We start from the raw sequence: 24,859 nt of genomic DNA, 5'->3' as shown, positions 1-24,859 counted from the left end.
CTGTTTCTCCAGTTTGGGAAATCCTTTTTTTTGCCAATAATTGCAGAATCAATTCTTTTACTGAAGGATATTGAATTTTTGTTTAATCCAGTTATTGAGGCCATTGTTGAAGCAGATGATATATCAGATGAACAGAAAGCAAGAATATCCAAGAAATTGGCTGAAGCTGATAAGGTGCTTTTGATCCTTATGTTCATCAGTTGTTTTTGACCTCATGTTTTGGATTTCAAAACTGTAGTTTATCCTGCTCGTCAGTTGGGGCTCCAGCATCTTTTATTGGCTTTTTAAAAGCTTAATAAGTTTGCTCAATGCCTGTGCGGCAATGGCTTATTTATTGCTTGTGGATTTGCTGTGCCTTGTTGATGGTGATGAATATTTGCAGCTTCTTGACGTGGCCGGCAATACAATTCGAGCTTGTTGTAACATGCCAGAGGGATTTTCTTTCGAGGGCTAGGTAGGAATGTAAAATCATCCGCATGCAGCTTGTTAAATCTTTCAAGGGTCATTTTTTAAATTCTTCTTGTAGTAAATTTGAAATTTAAAAAACGAAGATTAATTGCACTCCGAGTAGCTCATTGAGATTTAGTTTTCTATCGGTAATGATAGATCTACAGTGGCCTATTTTATTTTATTTTTTTTTTATTTTTTTTTTTGGTGTGTAAACTCGAGTCTACTAGAATTCACACTATGTAATGGTGGCAAGTTCAAAGTCTCGGGTTTGCGGAAACTTACAATTGTGTATGTAATCTGTGTCTATAACACGCTTCAAATAGCTTCGAGGTCTTGTTACCTGTGTACTTATGAACATCTGTAAGGAAAAAGAAAAACAAGAGATTCCTGTATTCATACCTCGGTTTGTAGTTTCAAGCCTCATCATTATATTCCTTTTCCTCAAAACTCTCATTTTTTGCTGGCTGTGTTAAATTTGAGAGAGTATTATGCAGATGATACTTTCATTTGAGCTTCCATTGGCTTTGATCCCATTCCTCAAGTTTAGCAGCAGCAGCACCAAGATGGGTCCTCACAAAGAATTCTCTAATTGTGAGCTGTTTTTCTTTCGCTTTCACCTTTATATGATCCAGTGAGCATCAAAATCAAAATTGAATGAAGGGTGTCAAGACTTGTGTGCAGATCGTGGTCATATCATAGATTCTCGGGATAGGGATTATCGAAATCAATCTGTATTACCTAAGTACAGGGTCGGCTAATTCATAACAGTCTACCAAGGTTGCAATTGTGTTCAGTGGGATCGTAGTTTTTCTTTCAATGGCAATATACATTGTAGCGGTGATTTACCTACTCGCAAGAAAAGACACTATAAACACGTATATCGAGACGAAGAACGACTTCACAGTACAGACCCAGGTGGAAAAGGGGTTCATGAATTCTAATAGGCAATTGGAGTCGGGTCCTGTTCCCTACAGAGGGATTGAGCCGACATATTTCCAGAATATGGGACTCCTAATATGATTATTGCCTTTGGACGGCAAGTATCTGTAATTTCTTGTGGTTCTCCGTCTGTGACTTGAGATGTACTGAAACGGAATGATAACTTTCTATATTGATTCCTTCTATTCTGCTGTTATAGTAGTTACAAAGTCATAATGCTCAAATGATAATATCCATGATAAGGAGCTTGTAACTCCCATACAATGGCCATAATAAGTAGCTTATAATACCTGTAACCTCCCCTTTGTGTTTAATATATTGCTTAAAATTTTAGATAAAACTAGCCTTATATGATTGGTATAAATAGGCTACCTATTGTCAACTTTATTAATCAAGAGAATAATATAACGCTCTTACCAAGGTGAGAGGGTATTCTTTTTTTGTTTTTTGTTTTTCCTTGTCCTTCAACTCCTGAGCCATGTAGTGTAGTTTCAAGATTCAAATTGCACTAATGTTTCGTTTCGTTATAAAAAGAAATGAAATAGATTGAGCAAATTAAGATAAAAATAAATTAAATTTTTTCTCTCCATAGTAAAACTTATTAATATATATTACATATGTAAAATCATTTATACCCTTCAAATATTTTATGAATCATGATTTTTAATCTCATGAATTAAATTATTCTTTCTTCTTATAATTTACTTATATATATTTTTTTATCATTTTATTTTTTATATTTTTTTTTAATATATTTCATTCCATTTCTTTTTAGTAAGTAAACGGAACTTAAGTTTTCAGATATTCTTGGATGCAGAAGACAAATATTTGGCATACTGATCTCTGGTGAAGATCATAAATTTATAAATAAATTCTGAAAACTTAAAACCCGAGTAAGTTAAGGGCATTATCACAGGTGAAGATCATCACATTCGGGAAGCATATATTTCTTCGAAGTAATACAATCCAAAACATGGAATGCATCAAGGCAAAGAACTTTTGCAGGCTGTACTTGTTGGCCGTTGCCGGACAGACCCTGTCCCTGAGATGCTAGGTTGTGAGGGTCTGAGGGAGGAAGAAGCAAACATCTGATGCCTACAACCGCCATTATTGTTAGTAATGAACAATGTAACTATTTTCTTCTAACCCCATTCTAGTGATTTATTAAAGGATTTAATTGTGCATATTAATCCAATACTTTGATGTGGCATGTCATTTTTCTCCTTGATGATTGTTGAATCATCCAGCTCAGCTACTATTTCCATCTCAGTAGGTGATGCCAAGTTATAATCTATTCATGTGAAATTTGTTAACGATTGCATATTATGAACATGCGCATAAATATCTCTTCTGGCGCATCAAATATGGAATGAGAATAAAGTGAAAATTTTGATCTCTATTACTGATGAATGGACATAAACTATTAAAGAGTAGAGACAAAGGTAAATCCAACTCTTTCACCAAAAGTAAATACCAATTTGAAAAACAAATTCTTCTCGGTGGAGAAGACAATGTTGCTCGTCTGTATGGAGAATTGGAGACTTGAAATTCTCGTATTTTGGGATAATCAAAACCCTAATCCAAATGCGAGAGATAAATAGAATCACAGTCTCTCTGTAGTGCACATCATATCATGTATTAACAAGGCAAGTGCGTGATTGAGGATAGAGCATTCCCTTGAATCCAGATATGCAATGATATTCATTCATGACAATGTGACTGTGTCCAGAGAAATCCTAAGGGGGTCTCCTGTTTCTTCTTCAAACAGAACTAGTAGGTTTCCAGAAGGTTTCAGGAGGGATCGAGGGATATGGTACCTGAACAGATTTTCCCCCAAATTGTGGAGTTTTGTAAGCAAATGTCAAACATCAGTCAATGATACATACCTCAAAACAAAATGAAAAAGTGACAGAGGAACCTACCATCTCTGTGAAGGATTCCCTTTCGGCGTGACGAATGATACCCAATAACGGCCAATACTCTCCCCATTAACCCAAACTTCACCCTTCCCCATAGAACCAAGATCAAGTGCTATCGGATTATTTCCTGGTGGTGCATCAAATGTGGTCTGCAAAAATTTTTTTACTTGTAACTGGTAATTTCGATTGTCCAAATGTGAATGACAGTGGCACACTATCACTATAAAGTGTTCATGGAATACAATAAAAATTTGTCACCAATAGAAGGCGAATGGAAGAAGAAAAAGGCAATGACAGCCTCAAGCACAAAGTACTAGAAGAGAAATTGTAGCTATTTGGATTCCTGTAAGGTTTTCTATGCACGATGGATTTACTAATTTGAACTAAATGCTTTTAAAGTACTCTTACCTTATACCACCCCAGTGGATTTGTTGACCTTCCGAGCCTTTTCCACTGAACTTTACTTGATCCAGTAACTGTATAGATTTGCAACTTTTCTCCTAATAACCCAACCTTCATTCAAAACTTAAACGTAAGCACGTAATGAAACAAAATTACCCACAAATGTACTAGAGAAACGCATGCACGCGCAAACATCACGGTTTCTAATTAAGAAATAAAGATGGATATTCTTTTCCCTGCAGTCTGCTAAATTATCGTGTTTTTTAGCTTCAGATTTAATCACCTGATATCCCCAGGTATGATGATTAAAATCTCTATCACCAACTCTGACACTGCGCAATCCAGCAACTTTGCGCTCTAGGTGTGCTCCAGAATCCTTAATGTAAAAATATAATGAATATGTCATGTTATTCATTAGCTTTCTTTATCTCTGTTGTCAAGTCTTAATTTTGCATGTTAATCCAATGTATATCATTTATACATATATATATATATATATTGCTTGTTGATAATGAATGAAAAGGAACTGTTGAAAACAAGGACACTAGTACCGGCAATCCAACTGTTGCACTGAGGAAGGAAATATGGTTGACTCCTTTTCTCAATTTGATATTGCGGTTCATGGTGAAAGATACATTGTTGTGAATTCCATGTGCAGAACCTAGAATTGAGAGGAGGAAAGATACAGCAACATACACTGTTGTGAAAATGAAAGAAATGTGTGATCTAATGAATCATTGCTTGTGGCATGTTATCTTCAGCAAATGTCGATTTTAATTGCAATTCACATGTTACCCTGAAATTACAACTTCCTATGCTATGGTTTACACAATCCATAATTGTCCATTCTCATAAAAAAAGATTTATATTTGATGTGATCATCGTTTGATCAATTTTATGTTGTCAATCTATGAAAAGACTTGGAGATTTAGAGCTTGCCTGCTAGAACTCCATTGACGAATGCATGCAAGATATGTCCATGGCTAGATGCACTGAGAGAAACGATTGAGAATTTGAATGACGACGAAACTGGGTGAGTAAGATTGATAGCAAGCATATTAGTGTATAAACAAAACTTAGTTAAGGCAACAAACGTCATAAATGAAGTTGATGCTGATTACTTGTGTTTCTGATTACCTGAAAATATACCACAAATAGTCAGATTTATCTTTTGCCGTGCTGATCTGATCTAATAGCCTGTTTGCTCTTAAGGTAGTGTGAACGATGCTAGGAATGGCTTCTTTGTACACTTCCCATTGTTCAGCTGATTTAAAATGTACTACAGGTTTCATTGTTCTGGTACTGTATTTTGCATTTACCTACAATAGCTGCTCATAAGTAAGAAGTTCCTTTTTTCCTGGTTGAAGCGTTTTTAAAATTTCAAACATTCATGTTCTGAGCATTTGGTTCTACTTTGGCAGTGTTGAAGGCTACACTCTGCAATCTGGGAGAATGCTAATTGATTTTGGAGGTAGTTTATATGGAATGCTATGAAATCGGACGGTGACTTCTCTGTTATTTTATTTTCCAGAAAGGCAGCACATTCTGTTTTGCTCTCTCTGAAAACATAGGCCTGGAAGATGGATGGCCAAGGAATAATTTTGTTTCAAGTATAAAATGAAGTCATTAATTATCAGATAATATATATGTCCAAGAGTTGTAAACATCTTACTCTTGTTGCCCCCCCAAGCTGAGGGTAGCTTGGGTAGAAGAAAGTATAGTTTTGAGCAGGACTTGATCGCAGCATGTAGGTCTCTGAGATGCCCCCATTTTGGCTGCCTAATTAAACCTAATCACATTAGCACAGGCAAGTCATGAAGTGATTTGAAATTCTGCAGCTGTGTAATTTGAGAAAGGAGAGAAATGAACCATATTCATCTAGAGGGGCTTCATCATAATAAGCCGTAATCATAAAAGTAGCAGATGTTCTTCCAAAATTGGTTCCTCCGTGGTACTGTATCAAACCCATAATTTAAACTAGAGAACACATTTACGGCTTATTTTATTTATAGAGCAGAGCAAACAGCCGTAACTCATACCATGTAGTAGTTGACATAGCTTCCCTTCTTTGCAACGAACAAGGCAACATTATACGCAATATTTTCAGCTGATCTCAAGTACGGTTCATTACCAAAGGCTTGATAGCTTCAGATTTCCAAGTAAACTAAAGGGCATTAGTCAAGTTATATACTTTGGCGTCTATTTCAGTGGGATTGTAAACGGAAGGAAGAAATCCACTAGAACATACAAACTTGTCCAGTTCTCTGTCCAGATTGAAGGTTTATGAGGCGAGTTAGGTCCCTTGAATGTTCTCCCACATTCCATACCATTGCACGCGTTGATCTACCAGAGTACATTGATCATATAATTATTAGTCAAGTTGTCAATATCTATACAGTGAATTTGTGATTAAATCCATGAAAACGAGACTGTGGAACGAACCACCGGATCAGGAGCATCATCTTGCTTGCACATAACCCAGGGCACACCAGTGTGAAGCCCCACGACCATTTGTGCTGCCCAATGAACATAGCGTGGTCCTCCCTCGTGAAAAGCCGGTTCAATCGTGCCATACTCGTTCTCGATCTGCATTGTATGGAACATTCAAATTCACGTAGGCAGAAAAATGGCACAAGCATGTGATATTAACTAACAGTCAAGTTTTATTCTGGCAAAGCTTCAAACCTGTGACAGTATGATAGGCCCTCCTTGTGAAGCATAAAGATTGTGGGATTTCATCAAGTTTACAATTTTGGCGGTGAACTTTTGCATTTGATACTGCCATTCATGGAACAGAAAGGATTTTGAGTGAACCACTTTTACGGCGTAGCTCAAGTTACAGAGTAATTAGAAGAGTGAACACCTTGAATGGCTCATTATCTGATCTAAAAACAATGCCCGGAATGTCATGCAACCAAACGGGCAAACCCCTGCTCCAAAAGAAGCATAATGAGTAGAAGAGAGCAAAGTTTTGATTTTGTTTGTTGACAAAGTAATGATGAGCTGGTGAGGAGGTCTAACCCATAAGTCCATTCACTCTCAATGAAAGGTCCAATTCTGAGGGTGACATATAAACCTTGTGCTTGGATCTTCTTGATGAACCTCACTATATCACGCCTTCCACTGCAGTCATACTGCAAATCAACACAAGGATGAGTAATATTCGTCAATCTGTTTATCTAGTGAAAAGAGAGTGAGAAGAGAATGGTGAGGTCACCTGGCCTTGTTTAGGCTCATGAAGGTTCCAAAATACGTAAGTTTGAATGACATCTATGCCTCCCTGCTTGGCTTTGGAAATTAAGGAAGGCCACATCTATTCCAAAAAAACAAAAAAAACAAAAACTTGCTTTGAGGCACATCGGGTGAGGCCCGGCCCATCTTCAAACAGTGAACCCATTCATGTGTCACAGAAGAGTCCTTTACATTCACAAACTGCAACACGAGCCAAGGCAACTCATGGCCTTCACTCCAGTCAATGACGGTTCATGTTACCCGCGGACTAACGGCGTGGTTAGTCAAAAGTCAAAACTGGTGGCATTCATCAACCTGATCCTGGTTCTAATTTTAAAATTCAAGTTTTTTTTTTTTGAAAAATCCGTACAATTATGTCGGTAACTTGGCTCTTAATTTTTCAAACAAAAAAAGAAGATATATCATGGTGAACTTAAAAACAGTGTCTTCGTTAAATTAAAAAAAATTGTTTTTGTCCAAGAAAGATGACCTACCTATATATATTTGGTCTTTCAAATTAAATAAATACGAGTCTTTCAAATAAATCTTTATTTATTTATCTTAATTGTGTTGACAGATTGAATTGAAAAGCATATTCTGGACTTGATTTAATTTTACAAATAAATAAAATGACAAAAAATATTAAAAAGAAATCAAGAATATGAATTAAGAAATTTAAAAAGTATACCGAAATTTTGGGGGCAAAATAGTAATTTCAGAAAATAATTATAGAATATCTTGGCCAGAATAAAACTCATATGATCTTTTGAAATAATGAAATAATGGCCAGAATAAATAAGGAAAAATAATAATAAAATCCATCTGAAATATATAAATGATAATTTAATCTCTTGAAATGTCATAATTTATCTGAAATCGTTAAAAAAATTTTCATCATTAATAAATTTATATAAATTATTAAATTATTGCTGTTGAAAATAAATGATTTACAAGTTTGTTTAAATATTTACAACTTTCTTTCTTATATTTGTAATAATGTAACAGCAAATAAGAAATTTAACATGCGAAATTGTGATTTGTTATTACGTTGTTATGAATATAAAAAAAAAGTTATGAATATTTAAATAAAACTTATGAACCACTATTTTCAATAAAAGTAATTTGATAATTTATATAAATTTAATAATGACAAAAAAGTTTTCAAATACTTCAGAAAAATTATGATATTTTAAAAGATTAAATTATTATTTATATGTTTTAGAAGAATTTTATTAGAAAAATGAACAGAAAAGCACATACAGAGTAGAATTAATGTTGAAGTCCAAGTTCTCTGCTTCGTGTCATGATAAAATAAAAAAGAAAAAAAAAAACACTCTATCGAATCGAAACAGCTCGCCATCTTTAATTTGAGACTTTTGTGAATCCCATTGGAGCTAGCAAGCGTCTGTCTATGCACGATGCTTCAGATAATTAATTACTCGTTATCTGAATTTTGTCAAACTAATTAAGCCCATGGATTTCCGGGGAACACGAATTAAGTTTGTCACCTAACAAAGACATTAAGAATATATGATTCCGTACGAGTACTATACGATATCATCTCTTATTTGTCTCTCTCGAGTTCATATTTCTGACAATGTAGATGATGATTTGTCAAGATCAGAAGAAACTGCAATAGCGATAAAGATGAGGAGTACTGGTAAGGGAAAGTACCTCAGGAGTGCTGCGAGGATAGTGAATTGAACCGGAGAAAACGATTTTGTGTTCACCGTTGATGATTAAAGACCTGCCATCGTAGGTGACATTGCCTCCCTGGGCACCGCCCCAAGCCGCCGTCAAAACTAGTGCTAGAGGCCACCACCACCGCCACTTCACCACCAACTTCTCCTTCTGCGCCATCTTTTAAAAACTCTAGCTTGGTGTGGTCTCTAAAGCCAGCTTCTTTTGTAACTTGCCAACCAGCTACGCGCGCGCGCGCTTCTGATCTCTACCTATTTGTACGTGAGAGAGAGAGAGAGAGAGAGAGAGTCAGTCTCTTCATCCATGCATACATGGAATTAGCTGAAACTACACCCAACAATCCCAAATTTAATTGAAAAATAAAGCTGAGTGACTTCAGCAAATTGGATTTTTTTGGTTATATATTCAAAAGATTAGACTACTGGGCTTTTACTTGCACCCTACTTCTACCATCTAGATTAATGTGAAATGACAGCAAATCTAACATTTAATTACATCCCCCCCCCCTCCAAAGACATCACTCAATTTCAACTCTAATCATTTTATATGTGTGCGTGTGTGTGTGTTGAAAAATTTACTGCATATTTTACATCATTAAGCCACTTATAGTGTAATTTTTTACCCTTCTTAACTGTCATGGTTCATGTCCAAATGATGCATGTTACTTACAGTAGTTATTAAAAATATTTAGTTAAAGTGGCGTTATAGAATATAATAACAAAAATAATTTAATATAAAACTATAATTTTTTTTAATAACAAACAGTACAACTAAATGTTTTTTTTTCCTTGGAGAATCAATGCATTTTAGGAGTAAAATGTAAGAGAATTAAATGATTATCGCAAAAAAAAAAAAAAAAAAAAAGAATCCATACGTCAGGGTAGTAGTACAAATTCAGTCTAAAAATTTAACTTTTATAAATTAAAAGGAAAACTTGTCTTATGAATATTTCCTTATCATATATATATATATATGTGTGTGTTTAATTTTCTTTATGAGAAGATCAACAAGAATATTTATTAATGATATATACATTCATTCCATATTGTTCAAGAGTGTCAATTCATCTAAACGATACCAGATCATTATATTAATTATTGGGTGCGATGTGGTCACTGTTTAATTAATGTATGGTTTATATATGTTGTTGCACATGAAACCTCATGCGAGAAGACGAGAACCAACAAAATAATGAAGATATGTATCTTGTCCCTGCAATGCCATGTTTAATTCATTCGCCATCCGATGCTATTAACTTATTTAGGCGTGGGCGTATGTCAACCAAACCCCAACACATGTGAACTTGAGATCCAACACATTAATTGGAATATGCATTTTAAACGACTAACAACTACTCGTATTTAAAATTAGGTTGCCAATAAGAACACATAACTACTACACGTACACACAATTAGGTTACCAACAATGATCATGAGCACGAAATTATTTGCATGTGGCGCTTAATTATCAACTTAGTTGTTAGCACTCGCATGCATGTGCAGCCTCGTGAGTGAAGGAATATTGACTCGGCCTTCGGAGACGGACAAAATGAAGAAAAAATTAAATTTGTAACGAAACGAAGAAAATATGATGTGCGGATCTGTCAGAAAACGGTATCAAGTCAATCTTGTCAAATGATGAAGGAGGAATTAGATTAGATGGGCTTATAAGACAGATAAGCAACGTTGACGTTATATATGAACTAAATCACCAATTATTTATAGTTACGTTCCAATCTTCCAATAGCTTTCTCCACTCTTTTTTTCCCTTCTTCACGGCCTGATGACTAGCACAGTTCATTTCTTGGCCACAACACTTACAACTCATTGTAAATTAATGTAACTCTTCGACGAATACAAGTCCCTCTGGCTACTTGCAAATAAGATGCAATGTGCACAAAAGAATTACACTGCTGCGCTGGATGGAGCGTAGGTAATTAACTTAATTGGTTTGGTCTGAGTTAAAATTTATCATTTAGGAATTAAATCTTGTTAACACACACAGAGATAGTTATCATAACGTACAGGGTGCAAAAGCATGCCTCTATTAAGCCAAAGAAGAAGAAATCCTTCGCATGAAGGATTATAAGCCAACCCCAAATTAAACTATATATTTTGTGGCAAAATAATTAATGAGGTGAGGCCGTGAGGGTCTAACATATATTAACATCTCTCCTGAGACAGGATATTAACCACTGTAAATTCTAACAAATTGTGACATCATCCTTTATATAGAACTTAAGACAACCAACTTTTTAAAATGTGATTAACACTAATAGCTGTAACTAATCCATTCTTCCAACAAAAGCTAGAAGAATTCTTAATAAGTTAGATGAAGTTCAGTGTCAACGTCAATTAATGCTAGTTTTTGGGAGTCAATTAACACTCGGTGCGGCCATCCTGTTCCTGTATTTTCAATTCTTCATCAATACGACGCCTTCTGTATTAAACAGGCGTCTCTCTTGTTCGTACATGTCAATTTTCTCCCTTATGCAAATGATTCATGCGCAGCATTGGCTAATCACTTGAGCAAGTGACAATTTATTGGTTTGCTTGTGTCAAACATCGCAGTTAATGCACCATTTTATATTCATATGGATCACATCTCAAACAGCGCTATTAATTTATTCGGAACTCTCCCTGCAACATGATCCACCGTTCTCAACAAAAATATTCTAATTCCACATTCTTCGATACCAAAGCCCGCTTTGCATCTGTATATTCATAGAAATCGTAGTTAGATACCGAATACATATTTTAATTTTACTTAGAATATTAACTCTTTCTATTTATTAATACCATTTCATGCTCAGTAAAATGAACAAAGAAATATACCTGCTTTACCGAAGTCAATGCATTATCATAGCATAAGTCCTCGCAATTTTCAGGTAAGAGTCTTTTTTTTTTTTTAGAGGTTGGAGCAGCTTTGCGAACTTTTACATTATGACACGAGGCCCATACAATCTTCCAGGTTTTTTTTTTGCTATGTTGTGAACCCTAATGGGCTATGGACTATACAATACGAGTACACACGCATAATGTGATTTTACAGATGTAGGTCCAAATTAATGACCGAAGTCCAAGTCAGAGGCTCGTGCGGCCCAAAAGTGACGGAACAGGCCCATTTTGTGTTTCCACCATGCCCAGATCGCGAGGGTGTTGGAGTGGTATCCAAGCCAGCCTTCGATGCGTTCGCTGCAAATTCAATAAACAACTAATCTCCCTCAATTTCCCGTCAAAAGCAAACCAGAAAATCAGAAGTGATTCTCGGGAAGATGTCGATCTTCGAGTACAATGGTAGTGCCCTAGTGGCCATGGTGGGTAAGAACTGTTTCGCCATCGCAAGTGATCGGAGGCTCGGTGTTCAGCTTCAGACTATCGCCACCGATTTTCAGAGGATATACAAGATTCACGACAAGCTTTTCATTGGTCTTTCTGGCCTCGCTACTGATGCCCAGACACTGTAGGAATACTACCACTCCCTCTCAATCTCCCCACTTGCTCTAGTTTCAGCTTCTTTTCTTAATTTCTTACTGCTGCTCCCTTCTACTTGAAGCTATCAACGGCTCGTGTTCCGGCACAAGTTATATCAGCTTCGAGAAGAGAGGGACATGAAGCCTGAGACATTTGCCAGCTTAGTCTCTGCTATTTTATACGAGAAAAGGTATGCAGATTTTATCATATCAGAATTTTATCGGATCAGAATTTTTCTCCTGACCTTACCTAATTACTGCTGTGTACGCTCTGTGTGAACTTGTGAGCTCACAATGATTCGCAATTACAAATTAGGAAGTTCATACTGAAATTCTGTTAAGATGACACGACCATTTCTTTTGGAAAGGCTTTCCTTTGGAACTAGAACACGGCAATTTCTTATTCGTTTTTTGTAAAACGAAAATACGAGGACCCCATCTATAGGCCCAAAATCGAAGAACATTGGTTTGCTGCAATATCATTGGTTTTCTATGCGTATGCCATGTTGTCCCATATCTTTCTTGAATATGACATTGTAAACTTAAAACCGGAGGGGCAAGGTTAACTGAACCAATTGGCTAGATGTAATTGATAAAAGTGCAAGTACTGTACTCCTGTTCATGATATCTGTCCTGCTAGAAAATGGGTTAAGGGAAGGGGGCTCGGTACATTTGACTAGTATCATTTCAACTTGAAGTCAACCAAAATTATCCGGATTGAAATTGAAATCAATCGGATACAGATTACAAGGTTCTGATATTCTGGATCCCCAAACCCATGTCGAGGACAAAAATGACAAGGAAACCGTACCTTGTGATCACCCATGCATAAGTTGGTGAGATATGCTAATAATAGAAGAAACAGAAATAAAGACATGATTGAGAATCATTGTAGTAAGGCAACAAAATGCAAGGTGAGGATTTACATCTAATCTGGAGGCCTCTGAGTTCTGTTTGTGCTATACCTGAACTCCTGGGAAAAAACACTATCTGAAGACTGAAGCCACTGGCTGGAGTGTTCAAATGGTTCTGATAAGTTATTCCCTTATGTAAAGTTAAATTGTGCGAATATATTTTTTCAATTGAGAGGCAGAGGCCTAACAATCTCTATCTCTAGCAGCCTAAAATGGGATAGTTTAAATTTTTTCCCTGCCCATCCATCCTAACTTTGCTCTCTTTTCTCCATAATCCACGGAGGCTGCTTAAGAAAATGAAGTACAAAATCAGAATGAAATTCTTCCCAAAGTTAAAATAGCAGGTTTAGAATAGTCAATTGACTAGAAAAAAAAAATTCAAACACAAAGTTCATTTTATTTGGAAATTTATGTTATATTATATCAATGAAGTTGAGGAATAGGTGTTGATGATTGATAATATTTTGCTGGTGAGTTATGTGTAACTTATTTCCATGTGCTTCTGCTATCATCCGAATCAGTTATAAGGTTGTATGATTTTGCAAATTTATGTAATTTGGAATGTGAATGTTAATGCATCTTTTTCTTTATAGGTTTGGTCCATACTTCTGCCAGCCTGTAATTGCTGGATTAGGAGATGATGACAGACCTTTCATTTGCACAATGGATTCAATTGGAGCAAAGTGAGTTGACTCTTTCTTATATTCTCCACTGATTTTCAAAGGAAATTTTAATTAATTAAAACTTATAATTGCAAGTTATCTCTTCTTATGATCTTAAGTTTGTATTTCTTGACTAAGAATTTTACTATGTTAAAGGTGACTAATGGCAAAAGGTGTTTGAACCATAAAACGCCTTAGGATTTTGGCTATTTTTCAATGATATGAAAGTCATACACTTTCTCATGAGCCATGTGTTTGTGATAATATCATCTTTGTGTTTTTCTTGTATGCAGGGAACTTGCAAAAGATTTTGTTGTTGCAGGCACTGCATCTGAGTCTCTATATGGTGCTTGTGAGTCGATGTTTAAGCCTGACATGGTTGGTTACTAAGTTCGATTTAATTTCTTATGACAATCTTTTTTAAAAAAACTTGGTGCAGTGTGATGTTTACCGTCTACACTTGTCATCACTTGCTACAAAATGAACATCCAATAAGCTTCTTCAAAACAATATTAGCAACAACTACCAAATTTTAATGTGGACAGTTCCTAACATAGGATATGGCTCATTGTTTTTCCCATGTTTTCTTGGGTGCCTCAGGAACCAGAGGAATTATTTGAGACCATCTCCCAAGCACTGCTTTCTTCTGTTGATCGTGACTGTTTAAGTGGCTGGGGCGGACATGTCTATGTTGTGTAAGCTTATGATTCTTTTTTGCCCCTTAGTAGCTGCCCATGTATCTATGTTATGAAAGTACTCACCCTTTTGCTTTTACGCACAAACAGCTTGTTGGATGGTACGCTGCTTTACATATTTTAGGGGCATAAGCTGCCACAGCGGCTTCCACCTTGTGTTATGATTATCTGCGTTCTGTAATGCATATCAGGGTGGAAGTTAGGGCCTCTTTGCTGTATGAATCCACCTTAGTGGATAATAGACCCTTGAAACCAGTGATGGAAATTGCCAAGGGTAAATAAAGAAAACTTATTTTTGGAAGAATTATAATTAAAGATTAGCTTGTGATAAAGTTGCCAAGAAATGAGCTTTAATGAATTTACCGCTAGTCACTATACAGGTAGAGAAGGAAGTCAAAGCACTTATGAGTTACTTATTGTAATTTAGCCTCCATTTTATCTTATTTTATTTTGAGGGGGGTGTTTATGCTCAAGTTTTATATTTTCGTTGTTATTCTTTCACCTGGTTTACATATTTTTTATCTTTCTCCCTTGAAACTGGGGCTTCTGTATCCTCATATTTATTTTCTATTCAAGTTTGGTGTTTCTATGCCCATTCATGGTGTATCATATGATTGCTCTTTTTGATTCACACCTGCAGCACGCCAACTGAAGTAAAGGAAAGGATCTTGAAGGGAAGAATGGATTGACCTTTAAGCCCCTCGCTCATTTCCTATCCTCTTTCGACTGCTGAGTTCAGGAGCTGGATGGGAGATATCATTTGCTGGCCCCTGGTGTCATTGAGTACTTTGTTACAGTCGCAGTTAAAAGAATGTTCGAGATCGCTTAATTTGGTCCTGCATGTTGTGAATTAAATTAATTACTCTGTTCGACTTTGTTTGCTAGTCAATACTGGCTTGCAAAGCGCGATAACGATACAACATTGGTTTTTCTCTTGCCCTATAATATAATTGTACTTTATTTTGATCATGATACCCGAACTAATCACCATTTGCTTTTCCATGTGGCAACTAACAGAGCAGTTGGGTTACCTGCTGGGGAACAAATTTTTACTACATGCTTGTAGTTGTGTTTAGTGAATTTTACCTAAAAAATATTTAAACGAGGCTAATGGAATTTGATATAGAAATTAGCTGAAGAGTTTCTATAGAGTGGTTACCGTGTTTCATAAGGATAAGTTGCAGTTTTTTTTTTTTGGGGGGGGGGGGGGTTGGGGAGGGGGGCGTGGGGAGGTGTATAATAATATTAAGGGGGAAGAGGAAATGACATTTGTTTTTCTTCCTCAATGGCAAAGAATAACATGTTCAGCGATGTCTGAACAATTGTTGCTGAAGATTTTTATTCGTCCTGAAATCACCAAGAATGATCTCAGACGCAGATTTGTTGGCAACGGGATGCACTTGTATGAAGGCTGTACAGTGATACAGCGATACACTGTGGAAACTGGAAAGAAATAGTATGCTTTGCCTCAAGAAATTGGCGAACGGCATTGCCGTGTAGAAACAAATAAAAGCAATATGTAGTCTGTAAACAATGGTTAAGAACGAAGCAGCAACAAACGGCAATTGATGTCTTTAGTTACGTAAAAAGGTATAATGCTACTTACGGAGGATGCGTTGTTATTGCTTGAATTGAAAGCTGCCTCGTCCAGAAAAAATGTTCAAAGTTTGTGGGCGTAGTTGGCAACCTCAAGGTGAGAAACCTTGATATAGCCAAGAATCTGGAATCTCAAGCATCCATGACAAAAGGTTTCCATTACTTGACATGAAAGTTTCTCCAAAAATATGCCTCCGTTCATTCTCTCAAATACCAAAGTCGCTTTGTCTCTGTTCAGCTCAACCCATATCCATCAGTTGTAGCGGAACGCCTCTTGCTCCTTCCAAATGGAACCAGAAGAGGGCAAACAATCTTCCCACAAAACCCCATACACTGAACTCGAGCAAGTTAACTCTGATTTCACCCTGGCAATCGCTTTGCAAGAGCAAGAGGGAACCTTCACAAGGTTTGCCACCATGGACAGTGAAGAAAGCGGCAATGAAGATGAAAGTGAGTCATCTTTTGAAGATGAAGATGATGATGAATATGCTGACTTTTCTGAGAGCCAAGAATTCGAATTAGGAGACCTTCAGTTTCTTGAGGGTGAAGGAAGCAACGACGAAGAGATGGAAGAAGATGAGATAGATCCGGATGAACTATCCTACGAGGAGCTGATTGAATTGGGGGAATTTATAGGAGAGGAGAGGAGAGGATTGTCAGCAAATGAAATCCCTTGCTGCTTGCATCCGTACACTTGCCATTTTGCTGAAAACAAGACTGGAATAGATCGTTGTGTGATATGTCAGGTTGAATATGAGGAAGGCCAAGCACTAATGGCACTTCAATGTGAGCACCCTTATCATTCAGAATGCATAACCAAGTGGCTTCAGATTAAGAAGGTTTGTCCAATTTGTAGCACTGAGGTTCTCCACTTCAAAGCTGACTAAGAACTCTTAATCGCACCCTACAACTAATTTGTAAATGTATATTTCAGAAAATAATTAAGGAGCACTGAAACAATCAGAACATTACATGGCAAATGAGCAGTCGTCGCAGAAATTTAATGTTTAAAAAAACACAAATAATTTAAAATTCTTAATGTTATTAGTATCTCTATTGGTTGACACGATTTCAACCTCATAATTTATATTCTCAGATTAAAGTATATTCGTCAAATAATTACTTCTGCATATTTTCCTCCCTAATTTTTTTTTTTTTGGTTGTTTCCTTCCATCAAGATTTTTTTTTTAATTTTCGGGGAATACTTGCTTCCTTTTGAGAATTAATATGTATCTCATTAAGCTATCATGTAGAAGCATCTATTGCATGGTTGGCCACACACTAGTTCCCACCTTCTTTCAGGGCAAAATTCAATGTTCATATACATGAAAAAACATATAGTGTGTATTGTATATTTAAAAAAATCGTATAGGGTGTATAAATATATACAATATCTCACCATTTAGAAATTACCTGTATTTTATATATATATATATATATATATAGATATTACCTATATTAAATTCATGTTTGAGAAGTCCATATGGGGAACGTTTTATTTGAGCCCAAAACCCTTTATTTAAGTATGAAAGTGGACACGGTCCAAGAAAGGCCGAGAGAAGGGACAAGAATGACAACCCCACAATTTTACAACACACACACAAACAACCACCAACGACGTGAGTGAGTGGATGAGCTAAGAGAGACATCGAATTTCAAAGGACACGCAAAGTGGCAGGCGCTAACCAATGCCTATAAATAAGCCCAAGGGAGGCGAAAAGGAATACCAAGCATTCATTGTTTACAAAACGCTTGTACATCTCTCATTAAATTGTTGTTAGAGTGTTCGTCGTATGGCTCCAGCCATGAGCCACAGTGAAGGCCCCACATCGATGTTAAAAGAAGGAATATATTGTGTATCTATTCTTATTATTATTGGTATCAGAATTTAAGAAAGAAGATATATTTGGGATGTATTTACAAATCAAATACAGTTGCAGCACACCAAACAAGCAATAGAGTGGGGGATCAGGTGAGGTCAAGTTGCTGGAAGTCTTCTCTCCTGCTTTCCGCCATATCTTAAGTAGCGGAAATTTGATAACAACGTCTACTTCCTATAATTCGCCCAAGTCAGTTTTAATTTAAAGAAAAAAAACGTCATACTATAAACCTGATTAATAATATTAATAATTAATTAAAAACGCGGGGAATGAGTTGAAGCAGTTATGTAGCATATTTTTTCCATGGCACGCAGGGCCGTTATACGTCGGTCAAGTTAAAATCAGCATTTCAATTGCTAGCACCAAGAGTCCAGGATCCAGGAATTAAGAAAGTCATTTTGTTATTTGTTGATAAAATAATTGAAATAATGTAACGAACCTTCAAAGCTTCATTTAATGAACAGCACAGCGCATGTTCGCTTTCATTGAAGCTGCTAAAAAGTTAAAAGGGAACAGTGTGAAAGCAAGTGAGAATTGGAGGCTTTAATGGCGGCTACAAAATCATCCTTTTTAATCTTTTCAGAACATACACCTTCTTTAGTTGTTTTCTAACTCGCAATAAATTGACGGCGAACAAACTCGCGATGTTGGCAGCCCCTTCAAGTTCCCTTTCCTGATTTAGTGGCGTTTTCATCAAAGCTCTGCGGATAAGACAAAAGCATAGACACCAAACCTGTTCGATTCATTTAGACATGTAAATTAATGAAATATAATGGATTATAAAAATAAAAATAAAAATAAAATAATTAAAAAAATAGATGAACACATCCATAAAAAAAAGCGGTAATTTAATTTAGGAGATTAAAAAGTATAATAATTTTTAATAATATTACAATTCTCACATTTAAAGCATATATTAATGAGTTTTATCATACTTATTATAAAAAAATAATAATTTAATTTTTGTTATTTTAGTTTTTTAATCCATTTTATTTTTGTAACAAACAGGACTAGGACCATGATATCATACACATTGCAGTTCAACATTATTGGGAGCAAGTAAAAGAATCTTCTGCTTCAAAACAAACACATTAACCTGCCTTTAAAAAAAGAAAGAAGAAGAAGAAAAACACTGAGGCCGAGTTTAGTGGGGTTATCAGTGTTGGCGTGCTTGATTACCCCTGAATCATCTTTCAGCATTCTTGCACCATGAACCATCCCAGTTTTGGTTTTAATCATGCTACAATGATGCTCTTTATGCTCTTTTTCTTTTTAACTGTTGATGATACAGTTAAAAGATGTTCCCCACTAACTAAAAAGTTATCTTTGTTGATTGAAAATATAATGGCAGAAAAACGCCTCGTGCCTTATGGTAATTAAGTTGGGCATATTGACACACATTCCTTCCAGTCTTATTTTTAGGATGGAGGGAAAAAAAAAAATTTATCCTATTTATAAGTTATTTTGTTAAATTTTCATTACAATTTTTTCATTTAAATTTCATAGAAAAATACATTATTATATATATATATATATATTTAATAAAGATGAAGTTCAGAAATAATTAAATTTATAGATATAGTTAATAAATGTTAAAAAATTTTATTTTAATAAAAACATATTATAAATAAAACCAAAGAAATATATAGAAAGGTGAAAGCATTAATTCCTTCTTGACATTAGGGAATGTGGGATGGTTGAGGAGTTGATGTCCATGTGCGTTGAATTCTTGCGAGGGAGGACTCTATTCTGATCACGACCATCTCTTTTTCTTTTGATGATTTCAATCACCCCCCGCGTGTTACATATTAATTAATCAATTATATATTCAGTTCAGTTAAGGCTGCGTATTGCTTATGTGGGGCGCGAATAAAACGGCTACTTACATTCTCTTTTTTTTTTTGATAAATAAGAAACAAACAAAACAAACAGCAAATGAAAACTAAAACTCCTCCATGAATGAAGGAATAGAGTCACCAGCCACTACGTAAAGACCCATGGGGAGAGATAAGGCACGTTTCGCTAAGGAATCAGCTTCTGAGTTGAACTCCCTTCCAATGCATCTCATATCAACCTGCCAGTCTCTTTGAAGTATTTGTTGAATTTCAGCAATAAGCTCTCGTTCTTCATGAAGGTCGTAATTATTGGCTCTTAATAGAGACAGTGCTTCATGACAATCACTATGGATTCTTACATGCTTGGTTCTGATATCCCAAGCACGCTTTAGACCCATATAACAAGCCCATAATTCTACCGTCAGATTATCCCCCTTCTCTAAACGAAGCATAAAAGCTTCAATGATATTCCCTTTGGTATCCTTAACTAGACCTCCACAACCCTTAGAATTAGTAGCAGCCGCAAAAGCCCCATCAACATAAACAAAGAGCTCATCAGTAGCTAAGATAGTCATATCCACCTGATTATTAGGACGAATGCCAGCAATAGATGTATTTTGTAAACGACAGTTAGCCACGTTCATGCAGTTAAGGATAACAGTAGCTTGTGCGATGACACTTACTGTAGTCAATCTTCGTCCCTCAAAAACTCTCTCATTCCTACGTTTCCATAATGCCCAACACAGAACAGCAAACAAATCACACCACTTGAAATTATTAACTGTTACCTGAATCTTGAGATTCATCTTGCACCATTCACGTAAGTCTGTGGTAAAGAAAGCCCGTCTTTGAGAAGGGCGTAATAATTTCATCCACACTTCCTTAGCTTCAGGACATTGTCTCATCACATGTAGAGTGTCTTCAAACTCCTCAGGACAACAACTACACCACGGTTGAATATCCAAATGACGGTCAAAGCGAGATTTATTAGTAAGGATACGATCATGACTCATGAGCCAAAAGAAGGATCTACACCTCTGAGGCACTCGAAGCTTCCAAATCTTGGCCCACATCTGATCAGGGCAATCATAACTGTCTATCAATGAATCATAAGCAGAACGAACTGTAAAAATACCATGCTTCTCAGGTTTCCATCTAACAACTTTCTCATTCGCTTGGTTGGTTATAAGTTCTAACTTTGCTTCAACTTTCTCCCAATTGTTTCTCAAACCTCTCCAGAACTGAGATCCAGGGAGAGTCCTATTCACTTGTGGAATTAGCTCCCTTCCACATTTATATTTACTTCTAATAACTCTAGCCCATAAAGCCTCCTTGTTATGTATAAGGCCCCATCCTGCTTTCATCATAAAGGCTTTATTCTGAAGATGTGCATGTCGTAAACCTAGTCCACCATTTATTTTTGGTTTACACACTTCATCCCACGCTACAAGATGAATCTTTCTCCTTTCCCTTGTTGAGCCCCAGAGAAAACCTCGAGAACATTTATCAATCTCCTCACAAGTACTCACAGGTAGATGAGCAGTTTGCATACAATAAAGAGGAATAGTATTCAACACAGACTTTGTTAAGGTTGTTCGTCCTGCAAAGGAAATAGAAGTTGCCTTCCAACTAGATAGTCGCTGTTTCATTTTATCCACCACAAATTGATAAGTATTATTGGTCACACGATTATGATGGAGAGGGACTCCAAGATATTTACCCAAATCCGCCGTACGGTTAAATTCAAGAAGGTCACTAAGCTGTTGTGCTCTATTATGATTCACATTCCTAGAGAAAAACACCCTAGTTTTAGAGTGACTTACCTTTTGTCCGGACATTGCACAGAAACGATCCAGACATTGTCTAATCACCTGTACTTGGTCCAAAGTTGCTTCAGCAAAAATAACCAGATCATCAGCAAAGAAAAGATGGGAGAGAAGAGGACCATCTTTTTTTAACCGAATGGGTCTCCAATTACCTTTAACAATCTCTTCTTGTATCAGATGAGCAAGCTTTTCAATACATAAAACAAAAAGATAAGGAGAAAGAGGATCTCCTTGACGAAGACCTCTAGTTGGTTTAAATTCTTCTGTTTTACTTCCCTCCCATAAGAGTTGCATCTTAGAAGATCTTACACATTGCTGAATAACCTCAACCAGCTTAGTTGGCAAATTAATCTCCTCCAGGCATGAAATAAGAAAATCCCAATTAACTCTGTCATAGGCTTTTTCAAGATCAATCTTAATCGCCATAAAGCCTTTCTTTCCTTTCATATTACGCATAGAATGAATAACTTCCTGAGATATTATGATATTATCCGAGCTAGTTCTTCCCGGAATAAAACCACATTGATTAGGAGCAATAATAGTAGGGAGGAGAGATTTAACTCTATTAGCAATAACCTTAGTCACAACTTTGTAAATAACATTACAAAGGCTGATAGGCCGGAAATCACGAATGGACTCAGGATGTTCCTTCTTAGGAATGAGAATAAGTAACGTCCCATTAATTTTATGGACAAGAGATGGGTTGTTGAAAATACGCTGAACCATATTTATAACAGAATTACCAATAAACTTCCATTGGCTTTGAAAGAAAAGCGCATTTAAACCATCTGGTCCCGGTGATTTCAAAGGCCCCATACTAAAAAGAGCATTCTTAATTTCCTCCGCACAAAAATTACTACCCAACTCATGTAAAGAGCCATTATCAATGCGAGGGAAAGAAATAGAGCAAGGGATGAAATTACCTGTAGTAAGATCAGAATCTTCATGAAAAAGATTCTTGAAGAAAGACAAAGCTATATTCTTGATTTCCTCATAATCATACGTCCACTCACCATTGTCATTTTGAATGGCCTCAATTATATTCCTCTTCCTTCTAGCATTAGCTCTAGCATGAAAGTATTTACAGTTTCTATCTCCCAAAATAAACCACTCACATTTAGCTTTTTGAGCTGAAAGTAGATTTTCCTGGAGAATAACTTCTTCAAGTTCCTGCCAAAGATTCTTCTGAAGATGCTCAAGAGAAGCCGCATTATAGCATGAATTCACTGAGATATTAAGCCCTTCAATTCTATTAAGAAGATGACGTTTTTTTCTACCAATATGTCCAAAAACATCATGACTCCACTGGTTGACTGCATTAGTAAAGTTAGAAACATTAAGACACCAATCTTCATCTGGCAACCAAATCTTATTAACCAAACTCTCAAAATCATCATGAAGGACCCAAGCTGCATTAAATCTAAAAGGACGGTCTTTAATCTTTCTAGCACAACCTTGACTAGTCAAACGAAGTAATAAGGGTCGATGATCTGATTTGAAGAAAGGGAGATGAGTAACAACTGCCTCAGGAAAATAATTGTTAAAACTTTCATTACTCAGCACTCTGTCAATCCTACTCTCACTTCCTGCTCGCTTCCACGTGAAGTAAGGACCCTTACATCCCAAATCTGACAGCTCGAGCTCCTCAACCCAAGAACAGAACTCTTTATTAATACTAGCTCCGGTCTGGTGAGAAGATTTTCTATCATGTAAAAAAAGAGTACTATTAAAGTCGCCTCCGATACACCAAGCCCCAGTTATAGAAAAATTAATTCTTCTCAGTTCTATCCAAAGAGCTCTGCGAAGAATGGGGTTAGGACTAGCATATACAGCTGTAATAAATAATTCATTGTTGCCATAACTAAGTTTCGAATGAATAAATTGGTCGTGTTTCTGCAAAATTTCAAACTTCCAAGACGCATCATTCCATAAAACCCATAAACCACCACTGAATCCTCTAGCATCTACAACTTCAAAATTATGGAAACCCATCGCCTTCGCTAGTCTCTGCGCCCTACTACCACCAGTACGTGTCTCTAACATGGCAAAAAAATCCACAGAATGTTTTTTGAAATTTCCTTAACCAGCCCAGGAAATGATTTTGAACCTGTTCCTCTACTATTCCAAAAGACAAAATTCATCAAGACATATTTGAAAAGGAACGAGCTTCAATGCTCAATAAATTATTCCCCTCATTAAAGCCCTCATCATGGTTTTTATCTTCATGCATGACAACTTCTGAAATCGCGTCTATCTCATTGGCCATAACAACTTTGCTTCCTTTACTTTTGAAAATAGTCTCATCTTTCGTCTTATTCACATAAATCACCTCTTTGTGAGCTTTAGAAAAAATTTCTTTATTTGGGCCCACATGCATCATCATTTGATTGAAATTATTTTCTCCCATTTCTTGGAGCCCATTATCTAATACTTTAAAAGTATTTGAAGTTTTCAAGTCCAAACCACAATTACCTCTAATCTTCATCACGTGAGATCTGGTTCGGTCAGCAGGGGGAATATGTTCTTTTCCTTTGACTTTCCCAATTGTTGATCCCTTACGTTTTGCTCCGACTGGGACCCACTCTGAGTGATTCTTTAATATATTCTCCTTGCTGAAAATCCGGTTTCCTGCTGCCTTCTGATTCTGTCCGCCATGATCGCCTCTTTTACTTTCACCGGTTGCAAATTGCACTCCCTTTTTTTCGCCTCCTCCTCTCTCCATATCCTTCAATCTCGCATCTCCATCATATAATCTCTTCAAATCCGCACTACCTTATCTCCAGCGTAACTGACGCTTAATCAGCATCTCCGGTCCGTATCTGTCTTCAGCCACCGTATTTTCCATCTCTCTAATTTTTTCCTTTACCGGCACTACATTACTTACAGGGACCTCCTCAGAAATAGCCCGAAACTCATCCCTTTCCTCGCTGGTATATGCTTTCTGATCCGCTTCCCTGCTCTTTTCAACTGTATCAGTATTCCCCAGCTTTGAAGGAACAATTTTCTCTGGGCAAACATCCTTATGATGACCATATTTACCGCAATGAAAACACACTAGATGCAATCCTTCATATCCTATTTTTATATCCTCACCGAAATGCATAAATGAAGGGAGTAAAGGCTGGCTTAAGTCTAACTCAACACAGATTCGTGCAAAGGCCCCCATATCTGAAATAGAGGTTGATAAATCTATCTTCAAGGTCCTTCCAACCATGTTTCCAATACGTCTCAGTGATTCCACATTATATAACTCAACCGGTAAATCCATTATTCTGATCCAAGCTGCAATCCTCCTCTGGGTATCCGCTTTCCAGGGATTAAAATTTGGTCGCCACTT

The 24,859-nt window shown here is 36.4% G+C and overlaps 2 protein-coding genes, 1 long non-coding RNA gene and 1 pseudogene across 4 annotated transcripts; 3 read left to right on the top strand and 1 right to left on the bottom strand.

Annotated features, from left to right (window-relative positions):
• The first annotated feature begins 71 nt into the window (after positions 1-71).
• On the top strand, positions 72-1,420 carry LOC129300651 (uncharacterized). 2 transcript variants are annotated; one of them, XR_008590807.1, is made up of 3 exons: positions 72-174; positions 383-454; positions 945-1,420. It is a non-coding gene; the product is annotated as an uncharacterized LOC129300651 (long non-coding RNA). The 2 variants fall into 2 exon arrangements; XR_008590806.1 differs by lacking the exon at positions 945-1,420 and having other exon boundaries at positions 383-585.
• Positions 1,421-2,808: 1,388 nt separating this feature from the next.
• Positions 2,809-8,960, bottom strand: LOC129300650 (beta-galactosidase 6-like; annotated as a pseudogene).
• A 2,879-nt stretch (positions 8,961-11,839) lies between these two features.
• On the top strand, positions 11,840-15,354 carry LOC129300649 (proteasome subunit beta type-3-A-like). The gene is made up of 6 exons (XM_054939219.1): positions 11,840-12,104; positions 12,198-12,305; positions 13,622-13,711; positions 13,984-14,068; positions 14,291-14,385; positions 15,026-15,354. The coding sequence occupies exons 1-6, from the start codon at positions 11,917-11,919 to the stop codon at positions 15,072-15,074; spliced, it is 615 nt and encodes a 204-aa protein (XP_054795194.1). The 5' UTR covers positions 11,840-11,916; the 3' UTR covers positions 15,075-15,354.
• A 295-nt stretch (positions 15,355-15,649) lies between these two features.
• LOC129300648 (E3 ubiquitin ligase BIG BROTHER-related-like) lies at positions 15,650-17,176 on the top strand. Its single transcript, XM_054939218.1, has one exon. The coding sequence runs from the start codon at positions 16,269-16,271 to the stop codon at positions 16,866-16,868; it is 600 nt and encodes a 199-aa protein (XP_054795193.1). The 5' UTR covers positions 15,650-16,268; the 3' UTR covers positions 16,869-17,176.
• The last annotated feature ends 7,683 nt before the right edge of the window (positions 17,177-24,859 follow it).

This window comes from Prosopis cineraria, unplaced genomic scaffold (assembly GCF_029017545.1).
Source record: "Prosopis cineraria cultivar Desert tree isolate PC_DT_omini unplaced genomic scaffold, ASM2901754v1 PC1691, whole genome shotgun sequence".
Lineage (NCBI taxonomy): Eukaryota > Viridiplantae > Streptophyta > Magnoliopsida > Fabales > Fabaceae > Prosopis > Prosopis cineraria.
This window is presented reverse-complemented; position numbering and strand designations above follow the sequence as displayed.